This window comes from Elephas maximus, chromosome 25 (genome assembly GCF_024166365.1).
Source record: "Elephas maximus indicus isolate mEleMax1 chromosome 25, mEleMax1 primary haplotype, whole genome shotgun sequence".
Classification (NCBI taxonomy): domain Eukaryota; kingdom Metazoa; phylum Chordata; class Mammalia; order Proboscidea; family Elephantidae; genus Elephas; species Elephas maximus.
Window position 1 is genome coordinate 41897614 of NC_064843.1, and position 21406 is coordinate 41919019.

Here is a 21406-nt window from a genome sequence, read left to right on the forward strand (position 1 = left end):
GCCGTCTTTAAAGTGTTGAAAAGCAAAGATGTCACTTTGAGGACTAAGGTGCGCCTGACCCAAGCCATGGTGTTTTCAAACTCCTCATATGCATGTGAAAGCTGGATGATGAATAAGGAAGACCCAAGAAAAATTGATGCCTTTGAATTATGGTGTTGGCGAAGAATATTGAAAATATCATGGACTGCCAGAAAAACCAACAAATCTGTCTTGGAAGTACAACCAGAATGCTCTTTAGAAGCAATGATGACGAGACTACAACTCACATACTTTGGACATGTTATCAGGAGGGATCAGCCCCTGGAGAAGGACATTGCGCTTGGTAACGTAGAGGGTCAGTGAAAAAGAGGAAGACCCTCAATGAGATGGATTGACACAGTGGCTGCAACAATGGGCTCAAGCATAGCAAGGATCGTTCAGGATGGTGCAGGATCAAGCAGTTTCGTTCTGTTATACATAAGGTCGCTATGAGTTGGAATTAACTCGACAACACCTGACAACAACTATTACTTCTCAGGAGGGGTAGGAACTGACCCCTGCATTGCTCAAAAGGTCCTACTTGCTCTATTCTTAACAGAATGCCCAGACTTCTAGTATGACAACACTCCCCACTCCCTGGTTTCTTGTGATTTCGGTGGGGACCATTTCAGTGGAGCAGGTCATTTCAGTGGGGATCCTTTGGGGGCACTTAGATACCTACGGGCGCACTATTAACCTACAAGGCCATCCTCCCTAAGCTGTACTCTTGGTGACCCCTCTCCCGGACTCATTCATTATCTCACTTAAAAAACATTTATTGATCATCTCCTAAATGCAAGGAATACTGAAATAAAAGACACGTTCTTACCACAGAAGCTAACCTTTTTTTCCTTGAGTATACTGTCCTTACACAAAATTCTATTCGTCTCTTTCAATGCTCTTAAACAGCTTTCAAATTATATGAATTTCTGACATACAAACAGCAACAAGACGGTTTTTGTTCTCAAGGAGCTTCCAGTCCAAAGACCAGGGCTGGGTAAGTGGTGAATGTGGGTGTGTGACAAATCTCAAGCAACATAAAAGCTCTGAGAAGAGTTGGCCTAGGGTCCTATGGGAGTAGAGAGGAAGAACAGTTCATTCAGAATGGGGAAAGGAGAGGAGGGAGGACAGAGTATAAATCCAAGAAGAGAGGTCACAGGAACTCAGTTTGGGGAGCAGGCCTTAAAACAGCAACTGCTTTCCACTTCAAGTCTTTGCCTAACTTGTTCCATGCCCTTGGGAGTTCACTGCCAGCTTTCTGAGGTGTTATAATGATGCACACCCACACTGGGGGCCCTTCAGAAAAACAGCCCAGTGGCACACAAAAACTGGGCATGTTGCTTTTCATACCTACCTTGTATTTCATGGTAAAAAATCCATCCCCTCCAATGCCCTCAAGTGCAAAGGCCTGTACAATCGGCCATTTTTCCACCACAAACATATCAAATATCTGCAGGTGACCTAGAGGAATTAAAAAAAAAAAAAAAAAGCACGTATCAAATACCATTCTGGATATAAGAGTCTAAACCTGACCTAATGTGGTTAGATGGGCATCATTTCTCACAAGCTGACCGAGGCCTTCATCAAGCAAAATAAAATTGGAACAGATAGAACCGTTAGATATTGAAACTAGAAATACAAAATAGAAGCCAAGGGAAATTTCAAATCATAAACAAGTTACATAAATTCAGATTTCCTCACAGTATATTTTTACATTCTGGTTTCCTAAGAAAGTAAATAGAGGCTTATTACATCTGACTTGCATCATTTAGTAGATATAATTATTAACAGACCCAAACTTGGCTCCTCTCCCTCAAGAAACAAAGCCAATCAATTTCCTCAAGGGAAAATTACCAAAAGTTTTCCTTTTTTATAACAATAGCTTCACTGTGAAAAGTGCTTTTTTTTTTTTAAAGATATAAGCACTGCTAAAATTGTTGATTTTTTCATTTTTAAACCTCACTATGTCAGCTGTTTTTAAATAACAGATACCCAAATTATTCTAATTACCTAGAGGCCCTATATCTAGACTTCACATACAGTAAGTGCTACAGACTAGATGTCAAGTGTGGGAAATCCTCTATCAGTTCTACCTGACCATGGCCTGCTGTGTTGCTACAGAAACTTCACAGTGATGAATATATACCTGGATAGGCAGATCCCCAAATTTCACCCTGTTTGACCCCTTTGCTTTAGTACAAATAGGTCAATGGGTTTCCCAGATGAATTCCTCCACTGAAACCATAAGAAGGACATTCGATTTGCACATAACCCAAGCAAGGTTCTAAAATGGCTTACTGTCAGATACTCACCTTGGGAGCTGTAAGGAATGCCAATTCTACTACAGTCTCGAACCATGTCCACAAAGCTGGCGATTTTAAATTCTTCTGCCGCTTCCTCATCTTCATACTAAAGAGGGAAATTGAAAGGAAAACAGGCCCAGATAAGCGATCATGTAAAGTCCCATATTTTCTCTGCATTTTATCAATCAGGGTTATCTCAAATGAAATTCTAGAGAACCCACCCAAAGAGGTGTTTCTAAAACCATCTGTTTCTGGCTGCTCGTCAGAAACACTTGTAATTCCCTTACCTTGTACAATACACAAAAATCAACTGAAAATAGCTCAGAGACCTAAATATAAGAGATCAAACTTGTCTTAAAAAATCCTCAAAAGTTTACATAGAAAGGGGTCTTGAGATCAATATCGGGTCACAACTTCCATGAAATCCCAAATCTCAATTTGATTTCCAGCCAAACCCTTGAAAAGAGCCCAAAAGGAAGCAAAAGCATATATCAAGAAATTCCAAACTTGAGAACATCATAACACTTATAAAATTGTCTTGGGACAGTTCCTAGGCACTAGTCCCCTAGAAAGTGGGCTCAGGCTGGTGATTAAAGAAGCAGGGCAGGTAGGGAGCAGGCAGGTACTTACCATTGTTAGTTGCCATCAAGTTGATTCTGACTTACGGCGATCCCACGTGTGCAGAGTAGAACTGCTCCATAGGTTCTCAAGTCTGATCTTTCAGAAGCAGGTCAACAGACCTGGCTTCCTAGAAGCTTCTGGGTGAATTCCAACCTTCAGCCTTTTGAGCTAGTAGTCTAGGGCTTAATCGTATGCACGACTTTGAACGGCCCCTTGTGCCTCCCTCAGGCATACAATTTATTCATAGCCTCATAATGAAATACGAAACGTTTCACTGAAAACAAGTAACCATTTTTCATATAGCCACACTCTGTAATTTGATTATTTTAGGGACTTCCTGTTCCAGATGAATATTTTCTGGAAAGAGTAGTCTTAGAGCATCTCTAAGTGCCTATTCTATCTTTTCTTCTCACCTCATTTTCAGTCATGCAGTGGAAATGCAGATTTCTCCAATGTGCCACATAGGGTAAGAGATAGCGATAGTTTACAGGATTACAGTACAGATGGACACTATCTGATTTAATCAATATAATTATATCTGCAAGAAAAAATCAAAACACAAGAAAGATGATCAAAGGCATTTCCTTTAGACATTTTCTGCCCACATAAGCAGTAAAGCTATTAAAACTACTTCAGGGACAATGTAACAAAAACTCTAACCCTAATATTACTTAACTAGGAAACATGTGACTGTAGAACTCTAAAGTGCTGACAGCAAAGAATTTCCTAGTCCCCCTGAGATGTTCCTATGGCCCTCTGGTTACGGCAACACAGCCACAAATAAGCCAAAAGAAGAGCCTTCAGCTACTTAAGCATTGTATTTTGCAAAGTTCAACACAGGCACTAAACTTAGCTGTGTACTTCAGTGCAGAGATAAATACTACATGGAAACCCCATAGCCTAAAGCCACTGAGCAGGAAAACAGCACCAAGTATGGCCAGTGGCTGGTTCAGCCTGTGGGCTCATCGTGTGTGTTGAATTCTGCACACAGGAAAGGTTGGGAGGGAGGAAGTAAGAGGCAAGTGGGAAGGGCTTCTATAAATGGATCAGCAGCTCACAGATTTAAGGAATAACCATCAATTGTTGGTGAGGCAAGTGACTAAAGCAATCCTAAGTGTTTTTTTAAACTAACAAGAGAGCCGTGGAATGGGGCAGAAGAGCACAGCAGTATGAACACTGAAAAAGAAGGCAGTAGTCCTTCCACAAGAAAATCTGAGGATTCACTCCCTGGTGCCTCAGGAGTCAGTCATTAGCCTTCCCTTTAAAAAAAAAAAAAATTTTTTTTTTTTTTAATAACAAAACCTAGGGAAGCTGCTAGAGGAGGGGGCTGGAGCTGAGAAAGGTGCATGGGGACAGGGAGCAGCTGATGCAGCAGGTTTAGAGCAGGACCGACACAGAACACAGTGTGAGGGATCACACTCTAGGAAAACATTATAAGCCCAATAAGTACTGACCACACTCAACCACACAGCTAGGTGGTCTCCTAGAATAAAGCTCCACGATGCTGGCTTTTTAAGCCACTCTAAGCTCCACAACTGGCCGCGCCCAAGGTATTCTAGGGAAGCCAGCATGGAGCAGTCTCTTCATTGCAGATTTTTGAGTCAGTCCTAGAGTTAAAGGGGAGCAAGAGGTGGGAAAGGGGGCGCCTCTCATCTCTTAGCACATTGTCCCTCACCACACACCCTCCAGAGTCCTATCTTGAACCTTGTAGACCACCTGCTGAGGAGTCAGAGTTTGATGTCAGAGAGCGAGGGCTTCCTAGTATATTGTACTCTACACTAATGCCTAACGTATCTTGAAGAAATAGGATTCAATAAAAGGTATAACAACATCTACTAAACTTAATCATTCTCAGGATCTCATAGGACTTTGATGCCACCACTATGAACAACATTTTAACAAAGCACACAGTCAAGTAAATGAACAAAGTGTTAAGAGAGTTGAGACGAATATGTAAACTACTGTAAAAATTTCTTTTAAAAATAAATCCCTGATGTTGGCCCTTTTTCTCTCACGTAATTACAGATCGAAATGTAGACGCATAATCTGGTGATCTCAGCTTTCCGACTACTTGGATTTAAAAAATGGAGTTCATTAATTTGGAGAAAAATGCTCATTTCCTAAGCACCCAGGTGACAGGGTAAAGTTAAAGATAAGCACAAAAGCACACCAGGACTGTCTGTCATGTCCTAGCAGAGAAATGTGTGGCTGGTACAAACATCTGTCTATACGTTTATTTTTATAACTCTTTAAAATGAACTGGCAAGAACAATTCTTTTCAGACCAGTAGAGTGTGAGGAAAAAAAAAATTTTTTTTAAGAAACATTTTTTAAAATTCAAAATCTGAAACCAAATTTGGGTTGAAAAAAATTTAAAGCAAGGAATCTGCATTTCCTAATAAAAAGGAAATCTTTAACCAGCCTAAAAGAGGAAGGACTTTACCGCAGAAGAACTTTCATATACACTAGGCCAGGGTTTCTCAATCTCTGCACTACTCACAGTTTAGACCAGGTAATTCTGTGCCGTTGGGAGCTGTCCTGTGTGTCCTAGGATGTTTAGCAGCATCCGTGGCCTCTTCTCACTGGATGCCAGTAGCACTCCTCCCCTCCCCCCCAGTGGTGACAATAAAAAATGTCTCTAGACACTGCCAAATGTCCCCTGGGGGCAAGATATCCCCCATTTGAAAACCCCTGCCCTCCATTATTTCAACATCAGCTGTTGGCTTTCATGGCACCCCCAGCTGCTTCACAAGCGCTGTCTGTCTTCTGCCCAGTCTTATTTGTCTATTCCTGTGTCTCCTGACCCATCTGGCAGACAAGTCATGACGCTAAGTATGTGATATCAGAGATAGCTCCTGGGCAACAGCCCACAGCAGCATTAACACAGGACAAGTGTCTCAGAGCTGAGGAAAGGGGAATGCAAGCAGAAAGCCTGCATTGTAGTCACAGGCGACGTCATGAATTAAAGTCACATAGAAAACAACTCCCAAAGACACAGCAGGACAAAGAGCCTTTGTTCCTAGGCCGAGGATCCACATGAAGTCTTCCTTACAGGCGCAGCGCAGCGCGCAGCCTGCAGGCTCATCTTTGACTCACCACTAAAAGTGCTTTCAAAGGGCAACAGCCCACAATCTGAGCCTCCCAGCACGTAGAAAAAAAAAAAGGCAGTGGGCAATTAAGAGAAAAGCTAGTACCTTGCCAAGAAAATATTAAGCCAAACACTGACATTTACTTTTTTTCCCTAAAGCGTATTTATCCAGTAAATCTATTCTGAATACTACTTGTCCTTACTCTCTTATCATCTAACATGTGACCAGTGGGAGGATGTTACTCAAAATACCAACAAAGAAGAAATGTTTTTATTATTAAAAAGGCAAAAGAAAGAAAGAAAAGACTGGGGCTTTGGGCTGTTTTAAATTTGATCACATATTCCCAGAAAAAGACTATGAAATAAGGACCAGAAGAAATAAACCACCCTTTCCTTCCCCACACACTGTGTTTGCCAATCTATACTTACCGTCTAAAACGTCTTCCGAAAACCCTGTTTTCTCAAAATCATTGCTATTCTGATTGTACAAACCAAACAGAAGATAATTTGCCAGCTCTCTGCAGCCTTCATTGTACCTGCTATCGATTCCTGCAAAGCAAAGAAGGCTCTGATCAGCTGTACGGTACCATGGTGTCATGGATTGAATTATGTCCCCCCAAAAATGTGTGTATCAACTTGGTTAGGCCATGATTCCCAGTACTCTGTGGTAGTCCTCTATTTTGTGATTGTAATTTTATGTTAAAGAGGATTAGGGTGGGATTGTAACACCCTTACCAGGTCACATCCCTGATTCTATGTAAAGGGAGTTATCCTGGTGTGGCCTGCACCACGTTTTATCTCTCAAGAGATAAAAAGGAAAGGGAAGCAAGCAGAGAGTTGGGGACCTCATGCCACCAAGAAAGCAGTGCTGAGAGCAGAGTGTGTCCTTTGGACCTGAGGTTCCTGCGCTGACATGCTTCCAGACCAAGGGAAGACTGATGACAAGGACTTTCCTCCAGAGCCAAGAGAGAGAAAAAGCCTTTCCCTGGGGCCAGCGCCCTGAATTTACACTTCTAGCCTACTGAACTATGTTAAAGCCATCCACTTGTGGTAGCACTAGATGACTAACACACATGGAAAGCAAATGAGCCCCAATAATTTGACCCTGCTCAGCAAAACCCTCATGGTCAACCCTGCAGGCAGCAGCTCAGATCTTTGATTTCATACCCGACATCAAACCAGGCAACTCTCTAAAGGCAACAGGTCTCAGCATCAAATGCCCTTACATAGATTCCAAGATTGATATAGTTAAGACAATCAAAAGGTATAGATTGCTGAAACTGTTAATTTTCAAAGAGCAATTCTTGAGGATAGAAAGAACCAAAAAATATGGTTCAATTCCTGCCATGACTAATTAAAGATCTTAGAATATGGTACTCTCGGTTGTGCTAGGAATAAACCAAAAAAAAAAAAAAAAAAACCCCAAATCCATTGCCATCAAGTTGATTCTGACTCATAATGACCCTAAAGGACAGAGCAGAACTGACTTAATAGGGTTTCCAAGGCTGTAAATCTTTATGCAAGCAGACTGCCACATCTTTCTCCTATGGCACAGCTACTGGGTTTGAACTGCTGACCTTCTAGTTAGCAGCCAAGTACTTAACCACTGTGCAACCAGGGCTCCTTGGAATGGGGGGTCAGAAAAATTTTAATTTCTCAAAGAGATCTTTACCAAAATGTATGTGATGAAATAACAGCAGATTAAGATGGCCTGAATCCCCCCAAAAAGAATGGAACCACAAATACCCATCATTTCACAAACTGTGAGGCTTGAGGCCTAGCACTGTGTTGGATGCTGGTGCAGTGGGGAACATGCCTGCAAATGGTCCTCAGAGTCCAGTGGGACTGGGTTAGAGACAAATAAAAAGGAAATTAAATAATACTGTCTTCACTGCTGCCTCTCGATGCCTCAGGCATACATACTACCTGGTTCCTAGGTGTCTGTGAAGGCCCAGAGCTATAGCTAAGGGCAACAGAGATGTGTCAAGGGCAGTAGGTAGCTATCTATGTGAGGCTAAGAGGAAGGGGTTGAGGCAGAACGAGCTCCAAGAATGGAAATATAGCTGGAGCCTGGGAGAGAACTGGTGCTAGTCATTGAGACCAGAGAAAACTGAGGGAGAAGCCTAAGGGCTGCTTGTGACAGGGGACTTCTAATACGGAGGACTCCTTTCTCAGCTAAGATCATACCAGCACAGCCCTGTTCTATCCCATGAAGGAGGGATGAAAAAGAATCAAAAGCAGGAATGGCCTGGTTCTACTTCGGGCCCAAAGTTTAAAGGGCTACAGAATTATATAATCAGTGGACTGGGCACGCCTAGCCTCAGCATGCCCCCTTCTAAGGAGTGTAGCTACATAAACAGCCACACTGGTATCACCTGACCCTTCTACCCTGGCCACAGCTGACTGAACCCAGGCTAGGCATCTGACCCTAGGGTGGTTGTTGTTAGCTGCTGTCCAGTCAATTCTGACTCTTGGCAACCGCGTGTCTGCACAGTCAAACTGCTCCATATGGTTTTCAAATCTGTGACCTTTCAGAAGCGGATCGCTAGGCCTGTCTTTCAAGGTGCCTCCAGGTGGGTTCAAACGGCCAACCTTTCCTCTAGTAGTTGAGTGCTTAATTGTTTGCGCCACCTAAATATATAACTTGGCCAGTAATCCCCGAGGTGAACTGGCACAAAAATTCCTTGAGACAGCAAAAGTAGTTTGCAACAGGAAGCAGTACTGAAAAACAGAGGCGGAAGCACGTCGAGGCTGTGAATCAGCAAATGCCCAGAGAAAACAGGAGATTCCGGTTGAAGCCTATTGAAGGCTGAGCCCTTTGCCAGACTTCAAATATGTTATTATATGTCAATTACACCACCATAAAGCAGTTTTTTCAAAAAAAAAAAAAAAAAGAAGAGCAGATAATTGGGCTCTCATCAGTTGGAACATTCTCTACGCCATAATAACTAAATGACAGGTGCTGAAGTGGAGGCAAGTTGGGTCTCAGTTGCCAGAATCTGGGGTTTGGAGGCTAGATTAAACAAACAGTGAGATGCTAAAGTAATCCTTATTACCTAAAAAAAAAAAAAAAAAAAATAGGAAAGTAGAATTCACTAAATCTCAGAAGCAGTTTTAAAATATACATGTCTGTCATGGAGTGAATTATGTCCCCCCCAAAAATATGTGTATTAACTTGGTTAGGCCATGATTCCCAGTATTCTGTGGTTGCCCTTCATTTTGTGATTGTAATTTTATGATAAAGAGGATTAGGATGAAACTGTAACACCATTACCAGGTCACATCCCTGATCCAGTGTAAAGGGAGTTTCCCTGGAGTGTGGCTTGCACTACCTTTTCCTCTCTCTGGAGATAAAAAAGAAAAGGAAGCAGAGAGTGGGGGGGCCTCATACCACCAAGAAAGCAGTGCTAGAAGCGCAGCGTGTCCTTTGGACCTGGGGTCCCTGTGCAGAGAAGCTCCTAGTCCGGGGGAAGATTGACGAGAATGCCGACAGAGAGAGAAAGCCTTCCCCTGGAGCTGACGCCCTGAATTTGGACTTTTGGCCTACTTTACTGTGAAGAAATAAATTTCTCTTTGTTAAAGCCATCCACTTGGGGTATCTCTGTTACAGCAGCACTAGAAGACTAATACAAAGTCCCTCATTAGTTTCTTGCTTTACTTTCATATAAAACTCTCTTTGTCTTGCAGATTTATTAACTTTTTACCTGCATCCTCACGTCCAACCATGACCACATCTGTTTCTACAACATTAGCGTTTGTATTAAAACGATAAATCTTTGGTCCTGTGATATTCTTGTTAATTGAAATTTTTCTCTTCTAAAATTTTTATTGTGCTTTAAGTGAAAGTTTACAAATCAAGTCAGTCTCTCATACACAAACTTATATACACCTTGCTAAAAACCTTGCTACATACTCCCAATTGCTCTCTCCCTAATGAGACAGCTCGCTCCCGCCGTCCACTCTCTCTTTTCGTGTCCATTTTGCCAGCTTCTAACCCCCTCTACCCTCTCATCTCCCCTCCAGGCAGGAGATGCCAACATAGTGTCAACCGAACTTTTTCAATTCTTTGGAATTCTAATTAATTTTATGCTGCCTATTTTTATTAAGTTGGACTTTAGATAAAAGAAATAAGTATGGTAACAAACAGGTTTTTTTTTTTAAGTTTTCATTTTGACTTTTTTTCCAACCCTAAGCCCTACTTCATAATATATTAAATACAGCTATTTGCTCAGCATAAATTTAGATGTCATTTATTCCTGTGCAGAAATTTATTTATTTTTTTGAGATTGATGGTGCTTTCTAAAAAAATTTTTTGTTGAGAATATACACAGCAAAACATACACCAATTCAAAAGTTTCTACAGGTACAATTCAGTGACATTGATTACATTCTTCAAGTTGTGCAACCATTCTCATCCTCCTTTTCTGAGTTGTTCCTCTTCCATGAACATAAACTCACTGCCCCCACTAAGGTTCTATCTAATCTTTTGAACTGCTGTTATCAATTTGATCTCATATAGATAGTTCTTAAAAGAGCATAATGCTCAAGGCAGACCTTTTTTTTTTACTAGTTAAGCTAAACTACTGTTTGGTTTTAAGAAGACTTTAGGGGCTATTTTTGGTTCAAGGTTTAAAGATGACCTCAGGGCAATAGTTTGGGGGTTCAACCACCCTCCATAGCAACAGGAAGTCTGGAGTCCATGAGAATTTGAAATCCAGATCTGCATTTTCCCCCTTTTGATTAGGATTCTTCTATAGAATCTCTGATCAAAATGTTCAGTAATGGTAGCCAGGCACCATCCAGTTCTTCTGGTCTCATGGCAAAGATGGCAGTTGTTCATGGAGGCTATCAGCCACACATTCCACTTCCTCCTCCTGTTCCTGACTCTCCTTCTTCCTCTGTTGCTCCAGGCAAATTGAGACCAATTGTTGTGCCTTGGGTGGCCACCTGTAAGCTTTTAAGACCCCAGGCACTATGCAACAAACTAGGAGGTAGAACAAAAGCACTAAATACATTATTAGGCCAACAAACCGGGATGTCCCATGAAACCATGACCTTAAACCTCCAAATCAAGGAACCAAATCCCTTGAGGTATCTGCCTGTACATAAGCAGCCTCAGCTTCTTCTTTTTTTGTCATTGTTGTAAATACATCTATCACACAACTTTTGCCAGTTCGACTTTTCACAAGAGTGTAACTTACTAAAAGCAATTATAATAATCAGCTTTGCAATGCTACCTTAATCGATGCAATTATTCCATCACTGTTAACCCCGCTTAACCCCCTCCCTTCCACCCCAAGTGACCTCTAATAAACTTTGGTCTCTATACATTTGCCTTTTCTTGTCTTTTTATATAAGTGAGGTGTCATAGATTGAATTGTGCCCCCCCCGCAATATGTGTTAACTTGGCTAGGCCATGATTCCCAGTATTGTATGACTGTCCTCCATTTTGTGGTCTGATATAATTGTCCTATGTATTGTAAATCCTAGTCTCTGTCCCCAGTTAAAGAGGCAAGATTAGGTTATGTTAAAGAGGATTAGGATGGTATGCAAAACCCTTACTAAGGTCACAGTGCTGATGTGCTGTAAGGGGAGTTTCCTTGGTGTGTGGTCTGCATCACCTTTTATCTTACAAGAGATAAAAGGACAGAGGAGTGAGCACTGAGGGACCTCATACTACCAAGAAAGGAGAGCCAGGAGCAGAGCACATCCTTTGGACCTGGGGTCCAGCGCTGACAGCCTCCTAGACCCAGGGGAAGATTGATGCCAAGACAGATGGAGATTTCCAAGGAACACCAGGCCCACAGATGTTGAAAGATGAAAAGACCTTCCCCCAGAGCTGACACACAGAGAAAGTCTTCCCTTCAAGTTGGCACCCTGAATTCGGACTTCTAGCTTCCTAAATTGTGAGAGAAGAAATCTGTTTGTTACAGCCATCCACTTGTGTTATTTCTATTATAGCAGCAATAGATATCTAAGACACAATGTTACACAGTATTTGTCCTTTTGTGATTGGCTTATTTTGCTCAGCATAATTTTTTCAAGCTCCATCCATACTGTAGTCTGTATCAAGACTTCATTTCTCCTACTGTCTGAGTAGTATTCCATTGTACGTATGTGCCACGTTTTGTTTATCCATTCATCTGTTGATGGGTATTTTGGTTGTTTCTATCTTTTGACCATTGCAAATAGTGCTATAACTAACACTGGCGTACAAATCTCTTTAAGTTTCTGCTTCAAGCCTTTAGGGTATATACCTATGAGTGGAATTGCCAGCAGCCCTGGTGGAACAGTGATTAAAGTGATCAACTGCTAACTGAAAGGTCGACTGTTTGAAACCACAAGCGGCTCCATAGGAGAAAGATATGGCAGTCTGCTTCCGCAGAGTTACAGCCTTGGAAGCTCTACGGGGTCACTGTGAGTCGGAATCGACTCAATGGCAGTGGATATGGTAGTTGTATTTTTAGTTTTTTGAGGAACCACCACACTTTTCCACACACAAAAAAAGAAAACAATTTTTTTTTTTTTCCACAAGGGGTGTACCATTTTGTATTCCCACCAGTAATGGATAAGGGTTCCAATTTCCCACATCTCTGCCAACATTTGTAATTTTATTTCTTTTTAATCCTAGCCATTCTAGTGGAAGAGAAATGGTATCTTGTTGCATTTTGATTTGCATCTCTCTGATGGCTAATGACACTGCGCATCTTTTCATGTGTTTGGTGGATATTTGAATGTCCTCTTTGGTGAAATGTCTATTTAAGTCCTTTACCCATTTTATGATTGGGTTATTTGTCTTTTTGTTCTTAACTTGTTGAGGCTTTATATATATTTTAGTTAGTAGATTCTTATGGGATATATGGTTTCTGAAGATACTCTCCTAGTTAGTAGCTCATCTTTTCACTTTTTTGGTCAAGTCTTTTGATTGAACAAAGTTTTTAATTTTTATGTAAAAAAAAGTTATGAGGTCCCATTTATTTATTTTGTCTTTTGCTGTTTGTGCTTTTGTTATTATATTAGATAATCCATTGTTGAAAGGTAGGCCTAATAGCATTGCCCATTTTTTCTTTTAAGAATTTTACGGTTTTAGTTTGCACATTTAGGTCTTTAATGCATTTTGAATTAATTTTTATGTATAGTGTGAGGCATGGATCCTGTTTCATTTTTCTTCATATGGAAATCTAATTTTACCAGCACCATTTATTGAAGAGACTCTTCTGTCCCCATTGAATGAACTTAGCACCTTTGTAAAAAATCAGTTGACCATAGATGTATGGGTTTATTTCTGGACTCTCAATTCTATTCCATTGGTCTATGTGTCTATTGCTATATCGGTACCAGGCTGTTTTGATTACTATAGCTGTATAGTATGTTTTTAAATTAGGAAGTGTTAGTCCTCCTACTTTGTTCTTCTCTTCCAACATCGTTTTAGCTATTCAGGCCCTCTTGCCATTTCACATAAAATTGAGGATTTGTTTTTCTATTTCTGTAAAGGAAGCTGTTAGAATTTTGATTGGGATTACACTGAATTTATAGATCGCTTTGAGTAGTATTGACATCTTAACAATATTAAATCTTACAACTCATAAACATGGGACATCTTTCCATTTATTTAAGTCTTCTTTAACCTCTTTCAGCAGTGTTTTACAGTTTTCATTGTTTAAGTCCTTCACGTCACTGGTTAGATATACTCCTAGGTATTTTACTCTCTTAGATACTATTGTAAATGGAATTGTTTCCCTAATTTCTCTTTCAGATTTCTCATTGCTGGTGTATAGAAACCCAACTGATTTTTGTTCACCTTCTACCGTGAAACTTTGCTAAATTCCTCTATAGCTCTAGAAGTTTTCTTGTAGACCCTTTGGGGTTATCTACTATGGGATCATATCATCTGCGAATAGAAATAATTTTACTTCTTCTTTTCCAATCTGTATACCTTTTATTTCTTTTACCTGTCTTATTACCTTGGCTAGGACTTCTAATACAATACTGAATAGAAGGGTGAGAGTAGGCACCCTTGTCTTGTTCCCGATTTCAAGGGGAAAAGTCAGTTTTCTCCATTAAGTATAATATTGGCTGTTGGCTTTTCATATATGCCCTGATTCATATTCAGGAATTTTCCTTCTATTCCAATCTTCTTGAGGGTTTTCATCAAGAAAGGATGTTGGATTTTATCAAATGATTTTTATGCATTCATAGAGATGATCATGTGATTCTTATATTTTGTTCTACTGACGTGGCGTTTTAAATTGATTTGCTAATGTTGAACCATCGCCGCATTCCTGGGATAAATCCCACTTGGTCATGGTGCATGACTCTTTCAATATGCTGGTCATAGTGCATGACTCTTTTAATATGCTGTTGGATTCTGTTTGCTAGTATTTTGCTGAGGATTTTTGTATCTATATTTATAAAAGATATTGGCCTGTAGTTTTCTTCTCTTGTGGTGTCTGGTTTTGGTATCAGGGTTATGTTTGTTTCATAGAATGAATTAGAAAGTATCTAATCCTTCTCTATCTTTTGGTAGAGTTTAAACAGTATTGGTGTCAATTCTTCTCTAAATGTTTAGAAGAATTCTCCAGTGAAGGCATCTGGTCCAGGACTTTATTTGCTGGAAGGTTTCTGATCACTGATTCAATCTCTTCACTTGTTCTGGGTCTGTTGAGGCTTTCTATTTCCACTTGAATCAAAAACAGGTGATTTTATTCATGGGTAAATTCATGGCAAAGAGAGCCCCCACCCTCCTGATGGCTATAGCTGGAAAGGGAATCCTGTGAGTTGGAAAGCCACTTGTTTAAGCATTTGAAGCCTCTGGCTTGAATTTCAGCTCTACCACTGTCTCTCTAAGAAGACTCACCAACTTCTGGGCTAAGGGAGTAATGGCACAGGGATTCAAACCCAACATCTGCCTGGCTCCAGAGTCCATGTTTTTAACCACTCTGTACACTGCCTCTTATAAATTTAAATGCAAATGCTGTTAAGTGAAAAAACAAAATTATGCATAGAACATCTGAGGAAGGACAGACGAGGAACTAATAGTAGCATTGGCTCCCGGGAAGGAAATTGGGTGGTTGAAAACAAACCAGCTGACCTAACAATTGCACTTCTATTACTCAATACTAAGAATATATATGAAAAGAATTTAAGAATGAGATCAATCATAGAAAAGTCTCCAAGATACACTGTCAGAGTGGGGGAAAAAAATAACCAAAAACATAAGGTTAACAACAGTATATAGAACATGTTCCCAGTGATGTAAAAAAAAAAAAAAAAAGATGTGTTAGACAATGTCATCTCTGAGGAGCAAATGGGTGTGATGGTTAAGGTTAAGTGTTAACCTGGGTAGGCCGTGATTCTCAGTAATTTGGCAGATATCATGTAATCATCCTCCATTTTGCGATAAAGGCCAATCAACTGAAAGCCCTTGGGGGTTTGGCCTGCAACCAATGTATTTATATGAACGTTCTGGCAAAGCTCTCTCAGGATCCTGCATTAAACTTGTCAACCTGTGACCTCTGGTTCTCGGGATGTGAGCCAGCAGCCTACCACTTGACCTGCAGATCTTTGAATTCACAAGCTCCTGCAACCCCATGAGTCAGCAGCCTTTGGCCTAAGTTGCCAGTTTTAGGTTCGTCAGCCCCTGCAACCATGTGAGTCAGGATAAGCCTCCAGTCTGATGCCTGACCCATGGATTGGGGACTTGCCACCCTCCTCAACTGTGTGAGTTGTTTCCTTGAGAAATCTCTCTCTCTCAATAGATACGTAGACAGATATGCTTCACTGGTTTTGCTTCTCTAGAGAATTCAGCCTAAGACATTCGCTACTGAGAGTGATTCTAGAGGAACAAAATCTTAAGGGTGAGTTTTCTGAACTGGCTCCTAAATCTGGCCATTCTTAAAGTGCTGATGATTCTACCTTCAGTAGTAAAAAATTCACGGTGTGAGGCAGCAACAGAAATATGCAAAATATCACCACCACTGGATCAAATATTCGTGAGAGACAAGGCTCTGGGTGATGACATACTTGGTACTTCTCTACAATTCTGTCAGAATGAAAAGTATAAGGAAGCTGGTTTGCTAGACAAAGTGGTGAAAGAAAGGGATGACCTCAAAGCTTCAGAGAAACATTTCAAGCGCTGCATACAAAATCTGAAAGTTGCCACCTGAGGGGCTCATCTTCTGGCACTATTATCAGACAATGTTCCGCTGCTACTTACTATTTACAAGGTTTTCACTGACCGGTTTTTTTTGGAAGTACGATGCCAGGTCCTTTTTCCTAGTCTGCAGTAACAGAGCTGATATTGCTGAAGACCCAATAGCATATACTTATCAAAGAGTGGCTGAATTACAATGCCAATTGAATTCCTAACCTTAAATGGTGTCTGAAGTTAAAGTGAGGGCACTAATTCGGAAGAAATGGGATCTTCAAACTTGGTGGGGACACATGGGCAGAAAATAGGTAGCTAAAAACACTGAGCCCCTAAATTCCATCGAGTCACTCCTGCCAACAGAACCAGCTCTCTACCCCCATCAGAACAGATTACTACATCTTTGTCAGCTAAGCCACCTTCCGCAGTAAAACCGTTATCCCTTCCACCCCCATCTGATAAGATTAACCCAGCTAAACCTGAAAAGTCTTTGAGATATCAAGGGCATGGCCTGAGGCACATGCCTCACAAAACATTGCTTAATGTCCTCAGGATCCACCCCCACCACTAATTTTTGCTTCTAGGCCTATTAACTGGCCTTAAATCCCAGTGAGCTCCGAGAGGTGAAGTACAAACTGTGACCCATGAAAAGGTACACTACACTCCAAAAGAACTGCTTGATTATTCTAATATACACAAACAGGCCATCATTAGTCTGTCAGTTTGTCATACTGTGGCGGCTTGCGTGTTGCTGTGATGCTGTAAGCTATGCCACTAGTATTTTAAATACCAGTAGGGTTACCATGGTGAACAGATTCCAGACTAAGACAGACTAGGAAGAAGGGCCCAGGGGTCTACTTCTGAAAAGAATTAGCCAGTGAAAATCTTACGGCTAGCAGCAGAACATTGTCTGATATACTGCCGGAAGATGAGCCCCTCAGGTTGGAAGGCGCTCAAAAGGTGACTGGGGAAGAGCTGTCTCCTCAAAGTAGAGTCGACCTTCATGATGTGGATGGAATAAAGCTTTTGGGACCTTCATCTGCTGATGAGGTATGATTCAAAATGAGAAAAAACAGCTGTAAACATCCACTAGTAATTGGAACATGGAATGTACGAAGTACGAATGTAGGAAAATTGGAAGTCGTCAGAAATGAAACGGAACGCATAAAGATCGATATCCTAGACATCAGTGAGCTGAAATGGACTGATACTGGCCATTTTGAATCAAACAATCATATGTCTACTATGCCAGGAATGACAAATTGAAGAGGAATGGCATCGCACTAATCATCAAAAAGAATATTTCAAGATGTATCTTGAAGTACTACCTTGTCAGTGAAAGGATAATATCCATACACCTATAAGGAAGACCTGGAAACCCTGGTGGCATAGTGGTTAAGTGCTATGGCTGCTAACCAAAGGGTCAGCAGTTCCAATCCACCAGGCGCTCCTTGGAAACTCTATGGGGCAGTTCTACTCTGTCCTATAGGGTTGCTATGAGTCGGAATCAACTTGACGGCACTGGGTTTGGTTTCGGTTTTTGGTATAAGGAAGATCAGTCCACATGACATTACTCAAATTTACCCACCAACCACTAATGCCGAAGATGAAGAAACTGAAGATATTTACCAAGTTCTACATTCTGAAACTGATCAAACATACAATCAAGATGCACTGATAATTACTAATAATTGGAATGCAAAAGCTGGAAACAAATAAGGATTGGTAATTGGAAAATATGGCCTTAACAACAGAAATGACGTTGGAGATCAAACGATAGAATTTTGTTAAGGCCAGCGACTTATTCATTGCAAATACCTTTTTACAAGAACATGAATGGTGACTATACATGCGGACCTCACCAGATGCAATACACAGGAATTGAACTGACTACATCTGTGGAAAAAAGACGATGCAGAAGCTTAATATCATCAGTCAGAACAATTCCAGAGGCCAACTGCTGAACAGACCATCAATTGCTCATATGCAAGTTCAAGCTGAAGCTGAAGAAAATTAAAACAAGTCCACGAGAGCCAAAGTACAAGCCCTGAGTATATCCCATCTGAATTTGGAGACCATCTCAAAAATAGATTTGACGCATTGAACGCTAATGACTGAAGACTAGACGAGTTGTGTAATGACATCTAGGATATCAAACGTGAAGAAAGCAAAATGTCACTAAAAAGACAGAAAAGAAGGAAAGACTAAAATGGTTGTCAGAAGGGACTGAAAATTGCTCTTGAACACAGAGTAGCATCAGGCGATAAATTGCATTGGGCAAAGCTGCTGCAAAAGACCTCTTTAAAGTGTTAAAAAGCAAAGATGCCAGTTTGAGGACTAAGGTGCACCTGACCCAAGCCATGGTGTTTCCAATCACCTCATCTACATGCAAAAGCTGGACAATGAATAAGGAAGACCAAAGAAGAATTGATGCCTTTGAATTATGGTGTTAGCGAATAGTGAATACTGAATATACCACCAAAAGAAGGAATAAATCTGTCTTTGAAGAAATACAGCCAGAATGCCCCCTACAAGCAAGGATGGTGAGATTTCATTTCATGTACTTGGGACGTGTTATCAGGAGGGACCAGTCCCTGGAAAAGGACATCATGCTTGGTGGAGTGTCACTGAAAAAGAAGAAGACTCTCAATGAGATGATGGATTGCCACAGCGGCTGCAACAATGGACCCAAACACAGAACAACTATGAGGAAGGCGCAGTGTTTTGTTCTGTTGTACACAGGGTAGCTATGAGAGGGAACCAAACCGAAAGCACCTAACAGTAACAACAACATACAAACAGAAATCTGGGGAATGTATGTGGATATGGCTATTAAGGGTGCTGGATAATGGTGCAAGGAACATAAAGATAGATCATATGAGTTTACTGATATGGGCCCACTAAGTACAGACTCTTCATTCAGTGCTTTGGCTGGAAAGGCTACAAAAGGATCTAATACTTTATTTGGTTGGTTTAGTGAAGCACGGATTAATCGGTGGCCTACACTAAATCAAGCTGAAATGCCAGCCCTGCCTTGATATACTATAGAAGAAGGTATCCAAAGATTCAGGGAAATTGGCATGTTAGAGTGGATTTATCAGGTTGGACCCGCCGACCAACCATGGATTTTCCAGAAGACACATTCTTCACCACAGTGGTGAGGAACACGTTTATGAAGGGAGCCCCAGCATCCCTGAAGACTGCTATGATTGCTATTTTATGTAAGCCAGATTTGACAGTAGGAACTGCCCTAACTGAATTAAGACATGTAACTACAATGCGGCAACTGGACCCTATGGCGGTAGGGGCTAAGTGGTAGTACTTAATAGCCAAAGTGAGTATGGTTACTATAATGGACAGCAGAGTCAAAGCAGTAACCAGCATACTGTATTTTTATGCAAATAAGGTACATTTTCTATGTTCGTTTGCCAACTGAGCCCTTCCCCATGAAATATTTTCATAAGCTGCACTATGCCGATTTTTTACATGTAATGTAAAAAATCGGCATAGTGTACATACGAGAATACCTTGTGGGGGGAGGGTACAGTTGGCAAACAAACCTAGAAGGCATGCATTATATGCATTAAAAACAGTAGTCTGACTCCCATGGACTTGTGGTACTGGTTACTTAGACTTAGTGTACCTATGAGCGAAATAGATGGGAAATCTACTAAATGTTTACTTGATCTGCACAAGAATACTAGGTTAAGTAAATGGCAGTGTAACTCAAATCCCCAGAATAGTCATATACCCTCAATCAATTCCCAGAGCTGAGCCAGCTTAGAGACCCACAACCCCTTGAATGAAGGGAGAGTCAGGATCCTTTGAGGAAGGGCCCCACTACACTGTCAAAAATTTATACTGTTAATCCTTCTTCCAGCCTTCCCCAAAGGGATTTATGGCCTTTTTTTTTTTTTTTTAAACAAGAGTAAATGTTTATTGGAAGAAAGGAAATAATCAGACTTTTGGGGGATTACTGGACACTTACTCTGAACTGACACTAATTCCAGAAGACCCAAAACGTCACTGTGGTCTACCATCAGGGTGGGGGCATATGGAGGTCAAGTTATTAATGGAGTCTTAGCTCAAGTCAGTCTCACAGTGGGTCCAATGGATCCTTGAACCCCTTCTGTAGTAATTTCCCCCGTTCCAGAATGCATAATTGAAATAGACATACTCAGCGGTTGGCAGAGCCCCCACACTGGATCTCTGACATATGGAGTAAGGGCTAGTATGGTAGGAAAGGTCAAGTGGAAGCCATTAGAACTGCCCCTACCTAGGAAAACAGTAAACCAAAAGAAATACTGCATTTCTGAAGGGACTGCAGAGATTACTACCACCATGAAGAACTTGAAGGACGCAGGGTGGTGATTCCCACCACATCCCCATTCAACTTGCCTCTTTGGCCTGTGCAAAAAACTGATGAATCTTGGAGAATGACAGTATATTATCGTAAATTCAACCAGGTGGTGACTCCAGTTGCAGCTGCTGTTCCAAATGAAGTTGTGTTGATTTAGCAAATCGTTACATCTCCTGGTACCTGGTGTGCAACTATTGATCTGGCTAGTGCCTTTTTCTCCATACCTGTTTCAAAAGACCTCCAAATGCAGTTTGCCTTCAGCTGGCAGGGCCAGCAATATACTTTCACTGTCCTACCTCAGGGTATATCATCTCTCCAACCCTATGTCATAATTTAATCTGCAGAAAACTTGATCGCCTTTCCGTTCCAAAAGACATCACACTGGTCCATTACGTTGATGACATTATACTTATTGGACCTAGTAAGGAAGAACCATCAATGACTCTAGGCCTACTTGTAACACATTTGTGTGCTGAAAACCTGTTGCTGTCGAGTTGATTCTGACTCATAGTGATCCTATAGGATGGGGTAGAACTTCCCCATCAGAGTTTCCACGGAGTGGCTGGACCTTCTGACTAGCAGCCAAGCTCTTAACCACTGCACCACTAGGGCTCCATTTCCATGCTAGAGCATTAGAAATTAACCCTACAAAAATTCAGGTGCTTTTCACCTCAGTGAAATTCCTAGGGGCCCAGTAGTGCAGGGCATGTTGAGATATTCCTCCTAAAGTGAAGGATAAGTTGTGTATCTGGCCCCTCCTACAACTAAAAAGGAGGCACAATGCCTGGTGAGTCTCTTTGGAATTTGGAAGCAATAGAGCCTTCATTTGGGTGTGCTACTCCAGCTTATTTACCAAGTGACTCAAATAGC

The 21406-nt window shown here is 41.1% G+C and overlaps 1 protein-coding gene across 3 annotated transcripts in view; it reads right to left on the reverse strand.

The window, feature by feature from the left end:
* The window catches only part of DNAAF9 (dynein axonemal assembly factor 9), a 155951-nt gene that overhangs the window by 116609 nt on the left and 17936 nt on the right, over positions 1–21406 (reverse strand). Inside the window, exons 3-6 of one of the 3 annotated variants that reach the window (XM_049869255.1) lie at positions 6459–6578; positions 3356–3480; positions 2331–2427; positions 1373–1479 (exon numbers count right to left, since the gene is read on the reverse strand). In XM_049869255.1, the coding sequence (XP_049725212.1) occupies positions 1373–1479; positions 2331–2427; positions 3356–3480; positions 6459–6578 (449 nt within the window). Of the gene's footprint in view, positions 1–1372; positions 1480–2330; positions 2428–3355; positions 3481–5441; positions 6579–21406 lie in introns of those variants that run through there. The other 2 variants (XM_049869256.1, XM_049869257.1) reach the window with 2 other exon arrangements.